This window comes from Choloepus didactylus, chromosome 2, assembly GCF_015220235.1.
Source record: "Choloepus didactylus isolate mChoDid1 chromosome 2, mChoDid1.pri, whole genome shotgun sequence".
NCBI lineage: Eukaryota > Metazoa > Chordata > Mammalia > Pilosa > Megalonychidae > Choloepus > Choloepus didactylus.
This window is the reverse complement of record NC_051308.1, coordinates 116,831,556-116,855,119: the sequence shown is the minus strand read 5'-3', so window position 1 is coordinate 116,855,119 and position 23,564 is coordinate 116,831,556. Positions and strand designations below refer to the sequence as shown.

At 39.5% G+C, this 23,564-nt stretch overlaps 2 protein-coding genes and 1 long non-coding RNA gene across 4 annotated transcripts in view; 2 read left to right on the top strand and 1 right to left on the bottom strand.

Moving 5' to 3' along the window:
- Positions 1–23,564, bottom strand: part of LOC119513086 (histone H3.v1-like) — a 44,708-nt gene that overhangs the window by 5,506 nt on the left and 15,638 nt on the right. The gene's annotated exons all lie outside the window — the stretch shown is intronic.
- LOC119526755 lies at positions 755–23,526 on the top strand. Of its 2 annotated transcripts, none has more exons than XR_005215249.1 (3): positions 755–974; positions 15,579–15,652; positions 23,316–23,526. It is a non-coding gene; the product is annotated as an uncharacterized LOC119526755 (long non-coding RNA). The 2 variants fall into 2 exon arrangements; XR_005215248.1 differs by lacking the exon at positions 755–974 and adding an exon at positions 15,180–15,353.
- Positions 1,162–3,227, top strand: LOC119526754 (histone H4). The gene has a single exon (XM_037826146.1). The coding sequence runs from the start codon at positions 1,172–1,174 to the stop codon at positions 1,481–1,483; it is 312 nt and encodes a 103-aa protein (XP_037682074.1). The 5' UTR covers positions 1,162–1,171; the 3' UTR covers positions 1,484–3,227.

Genomic DNA, 23,564 nt, shown 5'->3' with positions numbered 1-23,564 from the left:
AATGGCTAAAGAAAACACGTCTGGAGCCTAGAAGTCTGGATGAAGATATAGCTGGGATTCATCAGCATAGAGAAGGTAGACAGAGCCAAAGGAGAGATGAAACAGGGCACATAAGACTTTTTTAAGATAGTAAACATTTTTCAAAAATAAATAAATAAATGAATTCTTTCTGATGCAGAAACCAAGATAAATTCTTGTGGATTCTCCTACAGAGGGCCCTGCACTTGTTAAGCACTCAGTTTCATAGGGCAGTTTCTGGTAGTGAGTCTTGGTTTAAAGTAGAGGTCCTCTTGCAAAACCCAATTCAACAGACTTTCCTAGCTCCATGTAGGATCCTGAAACATGACACAATTCGGGAACTGAATTCTTGGCTGGAAACACGGGTCCATTCTAAAGGACAAATATTGTTTCTTTCAGCAGAGCTTTGGGTGACAGCGTGTTGGGATTCACTGGCCTCCTTAAGAAGGTAGGCTTGACAATATGGTGCGACCAATTTTCTTAGGATCTGATTTCTCCTGGGTGAGCTGAAAATCCATGCCTCGGATCAACAAAATAAACTAGATTCAGGAATTTTGGAGGACCCCCCACCCCCTGACACACACACACTCACACACCAGATGCGCTGCTCTAGAGATCGCCTGCCTCATCAGGCTGTCAACCTAGCTATCTGAACTGTTTTTGTTGCAGATTGTGGTTCAGAAGCCAGAGAATCTTGAAACCCTTTTTTGGGACCAGAGCGAGCGCTGGTGCTCTCTTCTCTGTCCATTCTCCAAATTCCGGCACTCTCTCCCTCCCATCTCTAGAAAAGGTATTTTCTCTTCCTCTGCTCTTTCACCCGGAAGACCTTTCCTCTTAGCCTAAATTTAACGCCTTCGGGGAGCTTACAATGGAGAGAAGAAAGAGGCAAAAACAGCTGCTGAATCCGGAAACTTCGTGTTCTGATTTAAATTCTCCCGGGAACTACCGACAAAAATGTAAGTCAGAAAAAGGGACAAGTGGAGAGGAGAGGGGGAGGGAAGTAGCAGAAATGACGAAATCTCAAGAGGGCGTGGACAAGTTCGCACTCTTCCCGCTGGTGCGCTTTCTGTTTTCAATCTGGTCCGATACTCTTCTATATCAGGAGAAGGGTCACATTTGGTAACACTGTAAGTTTCTTCTAGGTGTGTCAGCCATGTCTGGGAGAGGAAAAGGAGGAAAAGGCTTAGGCAAAGGTGGTGCTAAGCGTCACCGCAAGGTTTTGAGAGACAACATCCAAGGGATTACAAAGCCAGCCATCCGGCGTCTCGCTCGGCGTGGAGGGGTTAAGCGGATTTCTGGCCTTATTTATGAGGAGACGAGAGGTGTGCTGAAGGTATTTCTGGAGAACGTTATACGGGACGCAGTCACTTACACTGAGCACGCCAAGCGTAAAACTGTTACTGCCATGGATGTGGTGTACGCCCTCAAACGCCAGGGACGCACCCTCTATGGCTTCGGAGGTTAAAATACTATTTCCATTTTACGTGCTATAATTCCAAAGGCCCTTTTTAGGGCCAACCATCTAGCCAACAAAAGTGCTGGGCACTGTTAGATAACAGTATATAAGATTGGAAGCGAGTTTCAGGATGCGGGGGTTAAGGTGGCGGTCGGTAGTAGCGATATCTTGAGTGCCAGAACTCCTGGAAAGTTGAAATCTTTTCGGCAGCAATTCTGATTTCAATACCTGCTCCCACGATTATAATAAACCCCCTAGAAATTTTCCATTTCTACAAGGCGTAACGTGACTTGAGAAGTTCAAGTCTTCCATTCTTAAAACCTCTATGCAAATCGGGACCGTTAGCCGGGAGGTCTAAAAGAAGTGAGGCGATACTTGCTCTAAATTGCTTGCCAAAAACGACCTTTAATTTATATGCCTCGATTTTTACAATTTGCTACAATCCGAAGATGAGCGTTCGCCGGTTTAAAACTTGGTTGGTTTGCTTTTATGTGATTGTGCTGAGAATCGGTTACCTTGAGGGGTGCGCTCTCCGCGTTTGTGGTTGCTGGTTCTGGTTGTGAAAAGTGGGAATTAACGGTGTAAAGTCAAATCGAGATTAAGTCGCAAAGACTACGTAGTGTCATATTTGTTTGGCAAAGTGGTACGATAGTCCTAGATTTAAAGTGTAGGGATACCAGTTCTGCCACCTCATCAGTTTGAGCCTCATCATTTATTGAGGCTTCATTTTCTACATTTATATAATGAGGGGGTGAAACAGATGGCTTACGGGCACCTTCACCTTGGGTGGTGTTATATGACACTATAATGTGTTCTACTTACTTCTAATAAAGGTAGGAAAGGGCTTGCTAAATCAAATCCAATCAACAACCATTCAAAAACCAAAGGAAAGGAATACAAGTTATCAGATCCAAGATGAGCTCATTATCATTAGTGCAGTTCTTAAAAAATAAATTTGCAAGTTATCTGGCCAGTGCATAAAAAGTACTTTTAGTTTCCTGTGTTTTCAATATTCACCAAAAGGTTCCTCACAATTACCTACAGAGTTGTTTTTTTTTTTTTTTTCTGGCACTACATTCAATTGAGAATAAAGTCAAGGGCTTATGAGATAGTGTCTTTTGATAAAGGCTAATATTACAAGGGTACGGATTCAGCAACATTTTAAGGTGATCCTTCTATAAAAACAGACTATAATCTTAACCTAGTCGAAGCAAGTCTTCAAGAAACTGATATAAACCGGGTATGCAATTTTTACCTGTGAGGGCCTGTTGTGGCTTAGAATGAGAGTTCTACTGGAGCATACTCACCAAAAAAGCATAATTTAATTTTTGACAAGGCAAAAACAAATTATTTTCCTGTATCAGCATTGGCAAAGAATACAGCAAGCCATTCTCAATGCCACTACTTCTCCTAAATTTAGATTTAGATTGAAAGGTGGTTAAAACTTATTTATTTATTTTTATTTATTTATTTATTTATTTATTTGCAGCTTTTATATTCAGAAGTAAAGCAGATTTCAGCATTTCTGGGTTTATGATTTTACAACTAAATTTGACCCTGTAGGTAGTGAAAAAAGAAATTGTATGTCAGGCCCCAACAGATAAATCAGCTATTGCTTTGCTGGTCTTCACACTAATCTGCTCTCTTCTTCAAACATTTAAGGTTGAACTAGGTTTAAAACATGGTGCTTAGCGATGGAGATGATACCAATCAAAAGTGGAGGGTTCTCTGCCTGATGTGCTCAAATGACCAATTCCTGAGACACTGGGGTTTCAAAGAGAGAAAGAGTTTATTGCTAAGCGGGAAGCAGGAGATCAGAAGGCCTATAAGCCTAAAACTCTGTCTCCCTGAACTGCAACTCTGTTTTATGGTATCAAAAGATGGGCAGGGGAGCCGGGGCAAGATGGCAGACTGGTGAGCTGTATGTTTTAGTTACTCCTCCAGGAAAGTAGGTAGAAAGCCAGGAACTGCGTGGACTGGACACCACAGAGCAATCTGACTTTGGGCATACTTCATACAACACTCATGAAAACGTGGAACTGCTGAGATCAGCGAAATCTGTAAGTTTTTGCGGCCAGGGGACCCGCGCCCCTCCCTGCCAGGCTCAGTCCCGGGGGAGGAGGGGCTGTCAGCTCCGGGAAGGAGAAGGGAGAACTGCAGTGGCTGCGCTTATCGGAAACTCATTCTACTGATTCAAACTCCAACCATAGATAGACTGAGACCAGACACCAGAGAATCTGAGAGCAGCCAGCCCAGCAGAGAGGAGACAGGCATAGAAAAAAAACAACACGAAAAACTCCAAAATAAAAGCGGAGGATTTTTGGAGTTCTGGTGAACATAGAAAGGGGAAGGGCCCTGAGGCGCATATGCAAATCCCGAAGAAAAGCTGATCTCTCTGCCCTGTGGACCTTTCCTTAATGGCCCTGGTTGCTTTGTCTCTTAGCATTTCAATAACCCATTAGATCTCTGAGGAGGGCCCCTTTTTTTTTGTTTGTTTGTTTTTTTTTTTAATCCTTTTTTCTTTTTCTAAAACAATTACTCTAAGAAGCCCAATACAGAAAGCTTCAAAGACTTGCTATTTGGGCAGGTCAAGTCAAGAGCAGAACTAGGAGAGCTCTGAGACAAAACGCAATAATCCAGTGGCTGAGAAAATTCACTAAACACCACAACTTCCCAAGAAAAGGGGGAAAGGATGTCCCAAAGAAAAGGGGGAAAGGATGTCCGCTCACAGCCATCATCTTGGTGGACAGGAAACACTCCTGCCCATCGCCAGCCCCATAGCCCAGAACTGCCCCAGACAACCCAGTGTGACGGAAGTGCTTCAAATAACAGGCACACACCACAAAACTGGGCGTGGACATTAGCCTTCCCTGCAACCTCAGCTGATTGTCCCAGAGTTGGGAAGGTAGAGCAGTGTGAATTAACAAAGCCCCATTCAGCCATCATTTCAGCAGACTGGGAGCCTCCCTACACAGCCCAGCAGCCCAGAACTGCCCTGGGGGGACGGCACTCACCTGTGACATAGCACAGTCATCCCTCAACAGAGGACCCGGGGTGCACGGCCTGGAAGAGGGGCCCACTTGCAAGTCTCAGGAGCCATACGCCAATACCAAGGACTTGTGGGTCAGTGGCAGAGACAAACTGTGGCAGGACTGAACTGAAGAATTAGACTATTGCAGCAGCTTTAAAACTCTAGGAGCACCAGGGAGATTTGATTGTTAGAGCCACCCCCCCCCCTGACTGCCCAGAAACACGCCCCATATACAGGGCAGGCAACACCAACTACACACGCAAGCTTGGTACACCAATTGGACCCCACAAGACTCACTCCCCCACTCACAAAAAAGGCTAAGCAGGGGAGAACTGGCTCGTGGAGAACAGGTGGCTCGTGGACGCCACCTGCTGGTTAGTTAGAGAAAGTGTACTCCACGAAGCTGTAGATCTGATAAATTAGAGATAAGGACTTCAATTGGTCTACAAATCCTAAAAGAACCCTATCAAGTTCAGCAAATGCCACGAGGCCAAAAACAACAGAAAATTATAAAGCATATGAAAAAACCAGACGATATGGATAACCCAAGCCCAAGCACCCAAATCAAAATACCAGAAGAGACACAGCACCTAGAGCAGCTACTCAAAGAACTAAAGATGAACAATGAGACCATAGTATGGGAGATAAAGGAAATCAAGAAGACCCTAGAAGAGCATAAAGAAGACATTGCAAGACTAAATTAAAAAATGGATGATCTTATGGAAATTAAAGAAACTGTTGACCAAATTAAAAAGATTCTGGACACTCATAGTGCAAGACTAGAGGAAGTTGAACAACGAATCAGTGACCTCGAAGATGACAGAATGGAAAATGAAAGCATAAAAGAAAGAATGGGGAAAAAAATTGAAAAAATCGAAATGGACCTCAGGGATATGATAGATAATATGAAACGTCCAAATATAAGACTCATTGGTGTCCCAGAAGGGGAAGAAAAGTGTAAAGGTCTAGGAAGAGTATTCAAAGAAATTGTTGGGGAAAACTTCCCAAATCTTCTAAACAACATAAATACACAAATCATAAATGCTCAGCGAACTCCAAATAGAATAAATCCAAATAAACCCACTCCGAGACATATACTGATCACACTATCAAACACAGAAGAGAAGGAGCAAGTTCTGAAAGCAGCAAGAGAAAAGCAATTCACCACATACAAAGGAAACAGCATAAGACTAAGTAGTGACTACTCAGCAGCCACCATGGAGGCGAGAAGGCAGTGGCACGATATATTTAAAATTCTGAGTGAGAAAAATTTCCAGCCAAGAATACTTTATCCAGCAAAGCTCTCCTTCAAATTTGAGGGAGAGCTTAAATTTTTCACAAACAAATGCTGAGAGAATTTGCTAACAAGAGACCTGCCCTACTGGAGATACTCAAGGGAGCCCTACAGGCAGAGAAACAAAGAAAGGACAGAGAGACTTGGAGAAAGGTTCAGTACTAAAGAGATTCGGTATGGGTACAATAAAGGATATTAATAGACAGAGGGGAAAAATATGACAAACATAAACCAAAGGATAAGATGGCTGATTCAAGAAATGCCTTCACGGTTATAACGTTGAATGTAAATGGATTAAACTCCCCAATTAAAAGATATAGATTCGCAGAATGGATCAAAAAAAATGAACCATCAATATGTTGCATACAAGAGACTCATCTTAGACACAGGGACACAAAGAAACTGAAAGTGAAAGGATGGAAAAAAATATTTCATGCAAGCTACAGCCAAAAGAAAGCAGATGTAGCAATATTAATCTCAGATAAAATAGACTTCAAATGCAGGGATGTTTTGAGAGACAAAGAAGGCCACTACGTACTAATAAAAGGGGCAATTCAGCAAGAAGAAATAACAATCGTAAATGTCTATGCACCCAACCAAGGTGCCACAAAATACATGAGAGAAACACTGGCAAAACTAAAGGAAGCAATCGATGTTTCCACAATAATTGTGGGAGACTTCAACACATCACTCTCTCCTATAGATAGATCAACCAGACAGAAGACCAATAAGGAAATTGAAAACCTAAACAATCTGATAAATGAATTACATTTAACAGACATATACAGGACATTACATCCCAAATCACCAGGATACACATACTTTTCTAGTGCTCATGGAACTTTCTCCAGAATAGATCATATGCTGGGACATAAAACAAGCCTCAATAAATTTAAAAAGATTGAAATTATTCAAAGCACATTCTCTGACCACAATGGAATACAATTAGAAGTCAATAACCATCAGAGACTTAGAAAATTCACAAATACCTGAGGTTAAACAACACACTCCTAAACAATCAGTGGGTTAAAGAAGAAACAGCAAGAGAAATTGCTAAATATATAGAGACGAATGAAAATGAGAACACAACATACCAAAACCTATGGGATGCAGCAAAAGCAGTGCTAAGGGGGAAATTTATAGCACTAAACGCATATATTAAAAAGGAAGAAAGAGCCAAAATCAAAGAACTAATGGATCAACTGAAGAAGCTAGAAAATGAACAGCAAACCAATCCTAAACCAAGTAGAAGAAAAGAAATAACAAGGATTAAAGCAGAAATAAATGACATAGAGAACAAAAAAACAATAGAGAGGATAAATATCACCAAAAGTTGGTTCTTTGAGAAGATCAACAAGATTGACAAGCCCCTAGCTAGACTGACAAAATCAAAAAGAGAGAAGACCCATATAAACAAAATAATGAATGAAGAAGGTGACATAACTGCAGATCCTGAAGAAATTAAAAAATTATAAGAGGATACTATGAACAACTGTATGGCAACAAACTGGATAATGTAGAGGAAATGGACAATTTCCTGGAAACATATGAACAACCTAGACTGACCAGAGAAGAAATAGAAGACCTCAACCAACCCATCACAAGCAAAGAGATCCAATCAGTCATCAAAAATCTTCCCACAAATAAATGCCCAGGGCCAGATGGCTTCACAGGGGAATTCTACCAAACTTTCCAGAAAGAACTGACACCAATCTTACTCAAACTCTTTCAAAACATTGAAGAAAATGGAACACTACCTAACTCATTTTATGAAGCTAACATCAATCTAATACCAAAACCAGGCAAAGATGTTACAAAAAAGGAAAACTACCGGCCAATCTCCCTAATGAATATAGATGCAAAAATCCTCAACAAAATACTTGCAAATCGAATCCAAAGACACATTAAAAAAATCATACACCATGACCAAGTGGGGTTCATTCCAGGCATGCAAGGATGGTTCAACATAAGAAAATCAATCAATGTATTACAACACATTAACAAGTCAAAAGGGAAAAATCAATTGATCATCTCAATAGATGCTGAAAAAGCATTTGACAAAATCCAACAACCCTTTTTGATAAAAACACTTCAAAAGGTAGGAATTGAAGGAAACTTCCTCAACATCATAAAGAGCATATATGAAAAACCCACAGCCAGCATAGTACTCAATGGAGAGAGACTGAAAGCCTTCCCTCTAAGATCAGGAACAAGACAAGGATGCCCGCTATCACCACTGTTATTCAACATTGTGCTGGAAGTGCTAGCCAGGGCAATCCGGCAAGACAAAGAAATAAAAGGAATCCAAATTGGAAAAGAAGAAGTAAAACTGTCATTGTTTGCAGATGATATGATCTTATATCTAGAAAACCCTGAGAAATCGACGATACACCTACTAGAGCTAATAAACAAATTTAGCAAAGTAGCGGGATACAAGGTTAATGCACATAAGTCAGTAATGTTTCTATATGCTAGAAATGAACAAACTGAAGAGGCACTCAAGAAAAAGATACCATTTTCAATAGCAACTAAAAAAATCAAGTACCTAGGAATAAAGTTAACCAAAGATGTAAAAGACCTATACAAAGAAAACTACATAACTCTACTAAAAGAAATAGAAGGGGACCTTAAAAGATGGAAAAATATTCCATGTTCATGGATAGGAAGACTAAATGTCATTAAGACGTCAATTCTACCCAAACTCATCTACAGATTCAATGCAATCCCAATCAAAATTCCAACAACCTACTTTGCAGACTTGGAAAAGCTAGTTATCAAATTTATTTGGAAAGGGAAGATGCCTCGAATTGCTAAAGACACTCTAAAAAAGAAAAACGAAGTGGGAGGACTTACACTCCCTGACTTTGAAGCTTATTATAAAGCCACAGTTACCAAAACAGCATGGTACTGGCACAAAGATAGACATATAGATCAATGGAATCGAATTGAGAATTCGGAGATAGACCCTCAGATCTATGGCCGACTGATCTTTGATAAGGCCCCCAAAGTCACTGAACTGAGTCATAATGGTCTTTTCAACAAATGGGGCTGGGAGAGTTGGATATCCATATCCAAAAGAATGAAAGAGGACCCCTACCTCACCCCCTACACAAAAATTAACTCAAAATGGACCAAAGATCTCAATATAAAAGAAAGTACCATAAAACTCCTAGAAGATAATGTAGGAAAACATCTTCAAGACCTTGTATTAGGCGGCCACTTCCTAGACTTTACACCCAAAGCACAAGCAACAAAAGAAAAAATAGATAAATGGGAACTCCTCAAGCTTAGAAGTTTCTGCACCTCAAAGGAATTTCTCCAAAAGGTAAAGAGGCAGCCAACTCAATGGGAAAAAATTTTTGGAAACCATGTATCTGACAAAAGACTGATATCTTGCATATATAAAGAAATCCTACAACTCAATGACAATAGTACAGTCGGCCCAATTATAAAATGGGCAAAAGATATGAAAAGACAGTTCTCTGAAGAGGAAATACAAATGGCCAAGAAACACATGAAAAAATGTTCAGCTTCACTAGCTATTAGAGAGATGCAAATTAAGACCACAATGAGATACCATCTCACACCAGTTAGAATGGCTTCCATTAAACAAACAGGAAACTACAAATGCTGGAGGGGATGTGGAGAAATTGGAACTCTTATTCATTGTTGGTGGGACTGTATAATGGTTCAGCCACTCTGGAAGTCAGTCTGGCAGTTCCTTAGAAAACTAGATATAGAGTTACCATTCGACCCAGCGATTGCACTTCTCGGTATATACCCGGAAGATCGGAAAGCAGTGACACGAACAGATATCTGCACGCCAATGTTCATAGCAGCATTATTCACAATTGCCAAGAGATGGAAACAACCCAAATGTCCTTCAACAGATGAGTGGATAAATAAAATGTGGTATATACACACGATGGAATACTACGCGGCAGTAAGAAGGAACGATCTGGTGAAACATATGACAACATGGATGAACCTTGAAGACATAATGCTAAGCGAAATAAGCCAGCACAAAAAGAGAAATATTATATGCTACCACTAATGTGAACTTTGAAAAATATAAAACAAATGGCTTATAATGTAGAATGTAGGAGAACTAGCAATAGAGAGCAATTAAGGAAGGGGGAACAATAATCCAAGAAGAACAGATAAGCTATTTAACGTTCTGGGGATGCCCAGGAATGACTATGGTCTGTTAATTTCTGATGGATATAGTAGGAGCAAGTTCACAGAAATGTTGCTATATTAGGTAACTTTCTTGGGGTAAAGTAGGAACATGTTGGAAGTTAAGCAGTTATCTTAGGTTAGTTGTCTTTTTCTTACTCCCTTGTTATGGTCTCTTTAAAATGTTCTTTTATTGTATGTTTGTTTTCTTTTTAACTTTTTTTCATACAGTTGATTTAAAAAAGAAGGGAAAGTTAAAAAAAAAAAAACAAAAAAAACAAGGAAAAAAAAAAAGATGCAGTGCCCCCTTGAGGAGCCTGTGGAGAATGCAGGGGTATTCGCCTACCCCACCTCCATGGTTGCTAACATGACCACAGACATAGGGGACTGGTAGTTTGATGGGTTGAGCCCTCTACCACAGGTTTTACCCTTGGGAAGACGGTTGCTGCAAAGGAGAGGCTAGGCCTCCCTATGGTTGTGCCTAAGAGCCTCCTCCCGAATGCCTCTTTGTTGCTCAGATGTGGCCCTGTCTCTCTAGCTAAGCCAACTTGAAAGGTGAAATCACTGCCCTCCCCCCTACGTGGGATCAGACACCCAGGGGAGTGTATCTCCCTGGCAACGTGGAATATGACTCCCGGGGAGGAATGTAGACCTGGCATCGTGGGACGGAGAACATCTTCTTGACCAAAAGGGGGATGTGAAAGGAAATGAAATAAGCTTCAGTGGCAGAGAGAATCCAAAAGGAGCCGAGAGGTCACTCTGGTGGGCACTCTTACGCACACTTTAGACAACCCTTTTTAGGTTCTAAAGAATTGGGGTAGCTGGTGGTGGATACCTGAAACTATCAAACTACAACCCAGAACCCATGAATCTCGAAGACAGTTGTATAAAAATGTAGCTTATGAGGGGTAACAAGGGGATTGGGAAAGCCATAAAGACCACACTCCACTTTGTCTAGTTTATGGATGGATGAGTAGAAAAATAGGGGAAGGAAACAAACAGACAAAGGTACCCAGTGTTCTTTTTTACTTCAATTGCTCTTTTTCACTCTAATTATTATTCTTGTTATTCTTGTGTGTGTGCTAATGAAGGTGTCAGGGATTGATTTGGGTGATGAATGTACAACTATGTAATGGTACTGTGAACAATCGAAAGTACGATTTGTTTTGTATGACTGCGTGGTATATGAATATATCTCAATAAAATGAAGATAAAAAAAAAAAAGATGGGCAGGTTTTAGGATAATGAGTACAATGGATTGAGATGACGAAGTTAGAGATGATCTAATTATTGAGCATGTGCAGACTGATTACATGCCTAGTCACAGAATGTATGTAAGAAAATGGTGGCCTTAATATGAAGGATGTGATTTTTAATATTACAATGATAGGTTAAAGTTCAAGCTATTGCACATGTCAGGTGGGCCAATTTTGATTAGATCCAGCTTCGTCTACTAAGATAGTTTAGGAATTGGGGGTGGGTTAGTTCTAGGCTGTCTCAGGTTCCTTCATTAATAAACATTAGGGGCTGTCTTTTGTGATTGTTAGACTCAAGTTGAAAAACAGGATAAGGGGGAACAAGTGGGGTCAGTCACAAGGTTTTAAAATCACAAGATAAAGGTTATATTGTTATACAGCCATTATCAAAGATGGAGGCAGTTGGATTACAGTTCAGTAATTTCGGGTATTTCCTTCTGGCTATTCTAATATACTAGAAAGTTAGAAGAAATACCTATATAATGATTCAGAAATCATAATCATTTGTTTCTTTGTACTGTCTTTTACAGAAATGCTAGCAGAGCAGGGGATACTTGCTCTAGAAGCTTACAATGGGGAAGAAAGATAAATACATAATACATAAATACATACATAAGTAAACAACACATAGTATGGTGAGAAATGTAGACAATAGCTACTATAGGAGTCCTGATCCTAGAGAAGTCACTGGCTGCTGGGAGATTGGAGAAGTTTTGGCTATGGAGGTGGGGCTTGTGTTAGGTTTTTTGTTTGTTTTTGTTTTTGTTTTTTTTAAATATACAAGCTTTTGTTCAAAGATAATTCAAGAAAGTCATGCTTTGGTCATTTTTAAAGTGAGATTTTTAAAGTTGCAGATCTCAGAAAAATTATATCTGAACGACACACATGACTATTCATAGGAAGTTCTGTTAGTAGCAGTTAATTTTGTACACACAGAAAAAATTATTAAGAACATGCAAATTAAGTTGAATTCCATACCTTCATTATATTCATCAAAAACCTGTAGTAATGTTCATGCCAAAGTGTTACTTTAAGAAAAAAATTTAAAAATACACACCAAAACATGACCAAGATTAAACCAAAGGAAATAATAGATAAGTATGATATATATTTTATTTTAAAAAGTTTGGCGTCTCACATATTCAAGTGTGTTACACCATGTTCATTCCACAGAAGTGGCATTTTAAAGTGTTAAGCATTGTTAAGTATCAAAAACTACAGCTCTGTTTTACAATGTGGTACTGGCATAATTCAAAGTATTGTGCCAATTATAAATAGTATAATGAAGTTTCAAACATCTTTTCAAATTTATGTAAGGGAAAGCATATAGACACATTCATATGCACACAATTTATTATACTCATGTAATCAAAGATACTTTACAAATGCAAACAGTTTTATCCCTCAACTAGTTTGTATACTTAATATAGATTTTAATACGTGTTCAAGGATTTTCAGTTCCTGGGTATTCAGATTTTCAGAAGGAATAAAGATATAAATTTAATTTTACAAGAACACGCATTGCTTTATCCTCCTTCACACAATAAGCCATAGTCATTCAAGGTTGATAAGAACCAGCCTGTATGAAAGTCTTTATGAAAGCAACTGTTGTCTAAAGACTACAGAATATGTCCTGCAATCCAGGTTTCTTATTAAAAATTCAATCAGCTGCTGCTCATTGCAGAAAAAGCCTAAACAGTGCTTCTACCAAAAATAACCTTCAGTATCCAAGGCCTAGAAAGTCAGACTATCTTATCTTCTGCTGAGACTTAAAGTGCAGCTACCAGTGGAGAAGTGCTAGATTCTCAGTCACTTCAGAAATACTTCTTGAAGCCTGTTTCTCATGTATAAATAAGCAGAAAATGTCCTTCAGGCTTATAATGGTTGCATTAGGTTTTGAAGAAAGAACAGAAAGCCTGGCAACCAACTGAGAGATACAGTCAATGTTGGTAAGGAGGGGGTTGGAAATCAGGAGGTGAGTGGCAAGAGTAACACATTTGTGAAGATGCCCAGGTGAGAATAAATAGGGTTCCATGCTCAAGATGTTTCATTTCCTCTTTAAATTAAAATCTCATCTTCAATTGATGGCATTTCAATTTCAAATACCAGTTGTTTTTTTTTAAACTCTAAAGGCAGAGTAGATGAGTATACTATATCTGATCCTCACTGAGATGCCCTGGAGAAGGGGATACAGAAAGTTTGAAGAGAAATTGAAGAATAAAGGAAGGGAGGCAAAAACAAACAAACAACAAAAACAAAAATAAACACTGTCCATTGTCTGCCATAGTGTGGTCTCTAAACCAGTTGCATCAGATTACCTGGGAACTTGTTAGAAATGCAAAAATCTTGGGTCCCACCTTAGACCTTTTAAATGAGAAACTCTGGACCCAGACCCAGCAATCTGAGGTTTAGCAAGCCTCCCAGGTGATTCTGATAAAGTTTGAGCACCATTGGTTGAAGTAAGTTTTTCTTGAAATGAAACAAAAATATTTGGAATGTGAATGTATGTTGATTTTGTTTATTTATCATAATTTAAAATTTGACTTTCTTCAATGGAAAAGAAAACCGGTGGATGATCATAATAAAGTTTATGTAACAAAAAATAGTACATGAGGAAAAACATTAAAATAGCCTTATTTCCTCAAAAGCATTTGAAGCTAACATGAAAGATGTATGAATGAAAAATGTAGTCAGCTTATTTTAGTAAATATTATTTGGGTGGTATTTTTAAAAGTATTGAATTTTGTAATCAATGCATATGGCTTCTTTTTTCCTTCTCCTTCCTAAGTTTCTCCAAGATTTAGTCCTTTTGACATTAATTATATATACCTTCTTTGCAGTATATTAATAGTGATCCTCATTCCCATTTGTCAACTCCACTAAATACTAAGTTACATGGCATGATTGAATTCTCTGCTAGCTGAGTCCAGCCCCTGAATATTACCAAATTACAGAACATGCAATTATACATTATTTTATATAAATAAATGCCATTTTGTTAGTTCTTAACCATCTGTAACAGTGAGGAATATAATAGTATCTTATCTCTCTGATTTGCTGACGAAACAATTTCCTTCCCCTTTAATCCATTAAGTGGTTTAGGTGCTCTTTGTGCACCTGTCCCTGGCTGCCATCTCTTTCCCTCCCTAGATGAATTTAGGACTTCCAATAGAATATGTAAAACTGATTATAGAGTCCAGCTGTGGGTCTATTTCTATTTCCATGGTCATAGAGGTATTTGAATGTCCCACTGGCTAATCAAACTTCCCTAGGGACCAATTTGAAGTTTTCCCTTCCCTTTCCAGGCTCCCTACGTCTCTGAATAGCAGCATTATCCTCCCAGACATCCCAGCTAGATGCTCCGGAGTCATCTTTCACTATATTTTAATTTTCTTTCTCTGAAGCTTTCACTCTCTACTTTATCTTTCATTCTGTACTATTGATGTATATCTTAGAACTGAACTATCATTGATACAAAATGTTTCTATTATGTATAAATATGTATGGATGCATGAAACATTATTAGGAGGAATGTTCACAAAAAATTAAGAATGATTCATAGGTGTAGGTTTTTGTTATCTTCATTGAACATTTCTGGATTATTTGAATTCCTTAAAATAAGCATCTATAACCACCACCACCACCACCATCCCCCCGCAAACAATTGGAAGATAGATAGATGGTAGATAGTGGGTGGATGGTGTGCTGGTTTGAAGCTATGTACCCCAGAAAAGGCCATGTTCCTTTAATCCATTCCTGTAGGTGCAGACCTGTTGTGGGTGGGACCTTTTGGTTAGGTTGTTTCAATTGAGATGTGACCTGCCCCATTCAAGGAGGGTCTTAATCCTTTTACTGGAGTCCTTTATGAGAGGATAAAAGACAGAAAAAGCTGAGAGTGCTGAAAGAGAAAAGCTGTGGAGAAGCTAAAAGAGCACCCTCAAAGGAAGCCACTGGAACCAGAAGCTGAAAGCAATGAAACCCTGGAGTGAAGGACCAGCAGATGCTGGCCATGTGCCTTCCCATGTGACAGAGGTGTCCCAGATGCCAGCAGCCTTTCTTCAGATTCCAGGGTTCATCCTGTTGATGAATTGGGACATTCTCATGACCTAAGAACTGTAAATTGTAAGTTAATAAATCCCCATTGTAAAATCCAATCCATTTCTGATATATTGCATTTTGGCATCTTTGGCAAACTGAAATAGGTTGGATGGATGGATGGATGGATGGATGGATGGATGGATAGATAGATGGATTATCTGGGCTATCTGAACCTCGGCAAGTACCAACCTTGCCAAAGTTCAATTTTCTCTTCTTTTGTGTTATTAATAATTCCTGCCTCTCTTACAGGGATGTTTTAAGAATCAAAAGAGAGGCTCTGTGTGAATGAAGATTGAAGCCATGAAGCAAAATAGAGACCAAAGGTGAAGTATTGTCTTTTTGACCAAATTTAGTTCTTATATGCACTATAATCCCACGGGGATGGGGAGTCAGTACAGCCAGAATTTAGAGAGCGAGGGGACAATGGGTCAAGATGAGTGTGAACAGGTGGTAGAGCCAATTTTTTTAGTACTAGACTAGAAATATGTAACATAATCTTAAAAAATCAGACTTCCCAGCTGACTTGGCTGATATAATGCAGTTTAGTGCATTATTTAGAATATTCAATTCTGCTATAGAAAATGAAAGACAAAGAAATAAAGAGGGATATAAATAAGTAAATAAGTAAGCATAACATGTGAGACATGTTAGACATAAATAATGTAGGTAGAGCATATGTGTGCTGAACATAGGAATGGATGGAAGGGTCAAGCACCATGTGAAATATTTATGAAGCACGTGATGTACCCAATACTAAGGAGGCACCAAATATTCATGCCTTAAATCAGCCATCCATAGGTGACGCTCACTCTAGCCTCATATGTCTTCTGCATGTTATATGCAGAGGAATTCATAGCTATTCTGCAGGTAATTAGTGAGTTACAGCTATGGTCAAGCATACTTGTTCCTGCATCTCACTGATAAGCAAGCATAAAATGGCTTCAGGCAACTTCCATCTGCTGAGCCCTCTTGCCCATTCTCAATTCTAGTTCTTTTAACTACATCTTCAGTGCGGAAGGGATGATGTGGCAACAGCGAGATAGGACAGAACATTGTGTAACCCAGGATTCAGAGTGTGGTACTTCCACGATTGTATCCTATTCTAAGTGGATTAACCTATCCCATCACTTTCCCCTTGTTCCTTATTGTATGTTTTACCTTGATTCAATTAACTGTATGGTTTAAACATCTTTATATGGTCTCTGAGCCTTTCTGTTCAGGGAGGAAAGAAGGTAGACCACAAGAAGCCACATGGGTTGTGACTTTCGAGGTACCTTCCAAGGCAGATGGTAGGTACCTTGACTCTTCAGTGGGGGTATCCAGACCTTGCCATGAGAAAGGCTTTAGAGCAAAAATGGGTATCCTGGCTGAATAATGGCAGCCACTGGGGTCATCTGCCTCCATACTCCTCACCAGCCTTCTAATTGTAATTTGGATTTGTTCTAGTTTGCTAATGCTGCCGGAATACAAAACACCAGAGATGGATTGGCTTTTATAAAAGGGGGTTTATTTGGCTACATTTACAATCTTAAGGCCATAAGGTGTCCAAGGTAACACATCAGCAATTGGGTACCTTCACTGGAGGATGGCCAATGGTGTCCAGAAAACCTCTGTTAGCTGGGAAGGCACGTGGCTGGTGTCTGCTCCAAAGTTCTGGTTTCAAAATGGCTTTCTCCTAGGACGTTCCTCTCTAGGCTGCAGTTACTCAAAAATGTCACTCTTAGTTGCACTTGGGATATTTGTTCTCTCTCAGCTTTTACAGAGCAAGAGTCTGCTTTCAACAGCCATCTTCTAACTGTCTCTCATCTGTAGCTCCTGTGCTTTCTTCAAAGTGTCCCTCTGGGCTGTAGCTCCTATTCAGAATGTCACTCACAGCTGCACTGAGTTCCCTCTGCTCATCAGCTCATTTATATGGCTCCACTGATCAAGGCCCACCCTGAATGGATGGGGCCACACCTCCATGGAAATATCTCATCAGAGTTATCACCTACAGTTGGGTGGGGCGCATTTCCATACAAGTCTAATCAGCACCAAAACCTCTGCCCCACAAGACTACATCAAAGAATATGGCTTTTTCTCGGGGGGACATAATACATTCAAACCAGCACAGGATTCCCATATAGATTTGCCTGCAGGGAGCTAATGGGCCAATTAGCTAAATTTCTCATTGGAAATTGAAAGCATGAGTTCTGAAACCAGACTATTGAGGTAAGGATCTTAATTTCATTATTTACCAACTGTGAAACTTTGGGGAAATTCCTTAATCTCTGAGCCTCACTTTATTCATTGGCAGCATTAGGATAAAAAGAATACCTACTTCATAAGGTTTTTATGAGGACAACGTGTACTAATAGCTATTAAGCACTTAGTACTATGCTTGGCACTCAATAAATGTTAATACTCATTAATAATAACAATTATTATTAGGGTTTACATATCTGACCCTTGCAATCCAGCCCCTCAGCACCCACCATCTCTGGCCTACCAACAAAATGGAATTTTTGAACTTACAGAATAGAGGACCAGAGGCTGGAAGTCATCCAGAACCGGGAAGTCATCCTGAGGATGTGGCTGAGAGGCCACCAGTACTTTGTCTCCTTTTCCACCTCTTCACAGTGAATAAGACCAAATGCAATAATCTCTCAACCATTAAAGACAAAATCCAAGTGGCAAGGGGAGCGAGGATGTGAAAAATATTTATAAAAGAAGCAAAAGCAAAAAGTCAAAATCTGGCTGAGGAAGTTTGATTATATGCTCAGTTGAGCCCTGAGCTTCCTGGCACAGCCAAGTCAAATAGGGATTGAGAGGCCGGAAGTAAGGAAGTTTGCAAGATTAGGAGACACCAACTAAATCTGATACTGAGAGGGACCAAGAGATTCAGAATGAAATAATAAACAGGCCAATATTTAAAGTTTGCTAATGTTTAGACCCAGTTGTTGAATGGGGAAACAAGGCCTTGTACAGGCTGTTTATTGGTAGAGTATAATTTGATGCAACACTTTGAGAGGCCAATTTAGCAATAACTATCAAGATTATTCTTCAGATATACTGAAAAATGTACTTCAAGTTGTATGTAGAAGGATGATACATTGCAACAGTGTTTAGTAGCAAAAATCTGGAAAGTATTTAAATCCTCATTAATATGAGCCAGAGTAAATAAAGAAATATCCGTTAAATAAAAAACCGTGCATGTTTTTAAAAGAATGAAGTTAGATTAGTATAAAAGCATTTTTACATCTGTAAGGGTTGTTATAGAAGGATTTCTAAGATATAAATCTTGTTGGGGATTGTATCATGTATCCTACAAAAGACATGTTCAAATCTTAATCTTTGTCCCTGTGGATATGAACCCATTTGTAAATAAGACCTTTTGAAGAGGTAATTATTAGTTAAGGTAAGGACAAATTGAATCATGGTGGGCCTTAATCCATATGACTGGAGGCCTTAAAAAGAGGAAATCCAGACATAGAGAAAGCCACAGGGAAAAGCCAGGAGTCAGCAGAAACTAGAAGAGCAGACACAAGGAGGAAGGGAGCTTGCCATGTGATGGAGGCATAGACACAAGTCAAGGAACCCCAAGGATTGTTGCAAACCAGCTTGAGAACACTGCAGACTTTGGGGAGAAAACATGGCCTTAATTTTGGACTACTAGCCTTCTGAACCATGAGCCAATAAATTCCTGTTGTTATGTGAACTCATTGTGTGGTATTTATCATAGCAGCCCTGGCAAACTAACACAAGAGGTGAGGGTGGAATATTTTCAATCATGAGGGTAAATGGGGAAGATCTATACATGGTATGTAGCTAGTGTCCATAACTATTCTCATTTATAACTCAGTGTCTCTATAAATAGCTATGGAAGGCTGCTAAAGACTCAGCAGGAAAGGTTACTGAAAAAAGCAAAGGGTAGGACAGTATGTAAAGTGTTACCTCTTCTATGTAAATTTCCTTAAAGGATGTATACGACTGTGTTGGTAAATAAATGGAACATTTTTCTGGACATACATACAGAAATCTGCTAACAGTTGTTACTATCATGAAAAAGAAATGGAGTAGGAGGTTGGGGAGAGGAGGATTTTATTTTTCATTTTATTCTTTTCTATACTGTTGGTTTAGCTCTCAAAGTAATCCAAGCCATGTTTTGCCTTTCCTTTTTAAAATCTTTCTGTATTATAAAAGATACTTATTGTTATAAAAATACAGGGTAGGGGAGATAAATCATCTCAAAATGCCTAGCAGAGTGTCTGCACATAAGATACTCAATATATATTAGTTAAATATAAAAATAAAAGTTCATTATTTTCAGCAGGCATTCTTTTGGGTGATTTTCCTTACCAGTCCATTTTTTTTGCAGTAGATGAGATCTGATGATTTTCCTTACCAGTCTATTTTTTTTTTTTTTTGCAGTAAATGAGGTCTGATGATAGGTTTGATCCTCAGCTAGGTTAATCATAGCCAAAACAGTTGAATCTTGAGGAACCTTGAAATCAGGCAGAGGAAATTGGGCTTGAGACAATAAACCCTAGAGAGCTTTCTTGAGCAAGTTGAGAGCAATGTTTTGGGGAGTTAGTCTGGCTGAGGCATGCAAGCTGGACTGAAGGAGGACAGAGGAAATGAAGAAGTTGGAAAAATCAAGATGGTGAAGGAAGGAGGCACAGAAACTTCTGGGTCCCCCAAATTTGAAGTGGTCATTTGGGTTGAATTTAGATTCTTCTTTCTTTTTTTAAAATTAATTTTTAAGTAAAAGAATGAGTAATACTTCCTAACTATTGACACCTACTATGTACCAAGTGTTATCCACCATTTAAAGTCCTCAGAACAACCCCCCAAAATAAATATTATCCCCATTTAACAAAAGAAACATGTTCAAACTTGGATTCTCGGATACCCCATGTTGTTCCTGAATTTCACTGAACATTTGCTCAAGATTTGAAAATCACAAACAATCTGAGGATGCATTAATGTATTTGCCATATACATTATAGAATTATAGAATATAGGTGCTGGAGAGGACCCAAGAAATCATCTGGTATTATTTCTTCATTTTATTTTTCCTCAAGTTTCAGGACAAAATCCTTCTCTAACTTGCCTTCCTTATCAGATCCGGAAGTAGTGTAGATATTCTTCAGAGGCCTGGCCTTGGGGGCTATCTCTTTATTAGCTACTCTGGACAGAGAGAATCCACTTTAACCTCCACATCTGCCTCCAGATTCACCCTCCCGCTGCCACTTGCCATTGCCCATTTTCAGTTCTGACTCAGTGCAGCCTGAAGTTAACTCTCAGCAGCAATTCTTCCCAGGCTGCCTATTCCTGTCTTGGTGCCATCAGCATAGTCACTCAGGCAGGAAGGTCCTGAGTCATCTTTGATTACTTTCTGCCCAGCAAGACCCCATCCCACTCCTTCTTCCATCCAGGCCCAGGCAATCTTCCATCTGCAATAGAAACTTCCCTTCTGTGTATTTCTGTGGCTGTTTCCCCAGTTCTCCTCAGTACCTCCATCCCTCTGTCCCTGAGACCTGTGACCTGGCCTCCTGCATCAGGGGTTGCTCTCTTCTGATTCCATTTGCAGCCCCCACCCCAGGTTAACTTTATTTATACACAGTTCTGATCATGTTACCCACCTGCTTAAAATTTTTGCTATACTAACTCCCCCTGTATTTTCCTGCTTTCATTTCTTACTCCTTTTAAATTGTCATTTATTTCCTCTCATTCTAATATGCTACACATGAACTTTTTATGTGTTCTTACAAAAAATGTATTGCTTTCTATGTATTTAAAAATGACACATACTGTATGATTCCATTTATGTAATATTTTTGAAATGATTAAACTACAGAAATGGGGAGTAGGATGGGAGGTAGGTAGGTGTTCTAGTTTGCTAATGCTGCCAGAATGCAAAACACCAGAAATGGATTGGCTTTTATAAAAGGGGGTTTATTTGGTTACACAGTTACAGTCTTAAGGCCATAAAGTGTCCAAGGTAACACAGCAATCGGGTACCCTCACTGGAGGGTGGCCAGTGGTGTCCAGAAAACCTCTGTTAGCTGGGAAGGCACATGGCTGGCATTTGCTCCAAAGTTCTGGTTTCAAAATGGCTTTCTCCTAGGATGTTCCTCTCTAGGCTGCAGTTCCTCAAAAATGTCACTCTTAGTTGCACTTGGGTTATTTGTCCTCTCTTAGCTTCTCCAGAGCAAGAGTCTGCTTCCAATGGCCATCCTCAAAATGTCTCTCATCTGCAGTTCCTGTCCTTTCTTCAAAGTGTCCCTCTTGGCTGTAGCAAGCTTGCTCCTTCTGTCTGAGCTTATATAGTGCTCCAGTAATTTAATTCACACCCACCCTGAATGGGCAGACCAACGCCTCCATGGAAATTATCCAATGAGAGTCATCACCCACAGTTGGGTAGGGCACATCTCCATGGACACACTCAAAGAATTACAATCTAATTAACACTGATAGGTCTACCCACACAAGATTACATCAAAGATAATGGTGTTTGGGGGGATATAATACATTCAAACTGGCACAGTGGGAATACACAGAAGTAGCTCTAGAGAGTTCTTTTGTGGTGATTGAATGGTTTTGTATCTTGGTTGTAGTAGTGGTTACACAAATCGATATGTGGGATAAAAGTGCATGGAACTACACTCACACACACAAATGCAGGTTAGAAAAATGGAAAAAAAAAAAAAAAGTTCAGTAGACTAGTTAACAGTAATGTACCAAAGTCAGTTCCTTGAGTTTGTATTGTACTACAGCTAAATAAGATGTCACCATTGGGGGAGGCAAAATGATGAGTACATAGGACTTGACCAATTTTGCACTATCCTGTGAGTCTATTATTTTTATAAAATAAAAACTAAAGAAAAAGATAACATTTTACCATTAACATAAATAGATGCAAAACAAAACAAGAACAGGATATATATGTTCTCTAATATGTATTCTTCCTGTATGCCAGACAATGTTTTAAACACTTCACATGTATTAACTTATTTTATCCTTTCAATAACCCTACAAGGTAAATAGAACCATTATTTCCAATTTATAGAGGGAGACATGGAATCAAAGAGAGATTAAGTAACGTGGCCACAGTCACACAGCCAGTAAGTGGCAAAGTCAGGATTCAAATCCAGAGTCTCACCTTTTAGCCACTATCCTAACTATTTAATGTCAAAGAAGCCGTAGGTGTGTAAACCAAGTTCTTGATACAGCATTCAAAGTAGCTGAAAGGATTAGAAATGATCAACAATGTAGGAATGCTGAAATATATTTCATGATAATGTCATTATAGAATCATCCTATCCCAAGCAGCCTAAGACCACTACTTAGTTTAAGCCAGGTTTATTGCTTGTTAGGAGGGAGACCAGACACCAGAGAAACTGTGGGGCAACTCACGAACAAAGGAAAAGATCAAGTTACCAGAGGTTTGGGGGAGGGTAGAAGGTAGGGTTTAGAACGGCTCACAGCAAGGCAGGGCCATGTGGAAAGGGGCAGCATGAGTACTGGACCGTTGTGAAGTGGATCCATTGCCCTACCTCCCAGGAAACTACAAAGTTAAGAAGATGAAATGTTTGCATTTAGAAACCCCTTTATTGAAGCTTTGCACTTGATTAAAAATCGAGTCTGCTTCTCTGTCAGCGACTTAGATCCTCCAGGCAAGAGGGGCATATTTCATTCTTGTAGAGATGATTTCAAAGAGCAAAGCTTCTGATACTCTGTGATTTGTAGAGGACAAGGTTTCTCAGTGAGTAAGAAAGCAGTGGTTACTCAAAGAAGGGGTCGTTATAAAGCTTTGTAGCTGCAGTGTGCCCCTGAGAGAAATAATCCTTCACCTGTTATCTGTTATCCCAGCTGTGTGAACAGCAGAACAGATTATTACTCTCTGTGCTACCTAATTTTTACTTTCTCAAAATGCACATTGTTATATCTTATTCTTTTATCACCTCCGAAAACCTATATTTTAGAAAGGGGATCTTTCCCTTTCAGCTTCCACGGAACCCTGTCTGCATCTCTCTCTGTCATCCACATTTTAATGTGAACAACCAGCTGATCCGAAGTACTGCATTGCACATCACGATGCACACACGCCACGTTTGATCTCCCCATCCCCCCATCGAGGACATCCAATTCCCCACTGTGGTGGTTTGAAGCTGCATGTACCCCAGAAAAGCATGTTCTTAAATCTAATCCATTCCCGTGGGTGTGAACCCATATTAAGTAGAACCTTTTGATGAG

Coding starts and splice junctions, on each gene's coding strand:
- LOC119526754 (XM_037826146.1), top strand. CDS start 1,172: ATGTCTGGGAGAGGAAAAGGAGGAAAAGGCTTAGGCAAAGGTGGTGCT.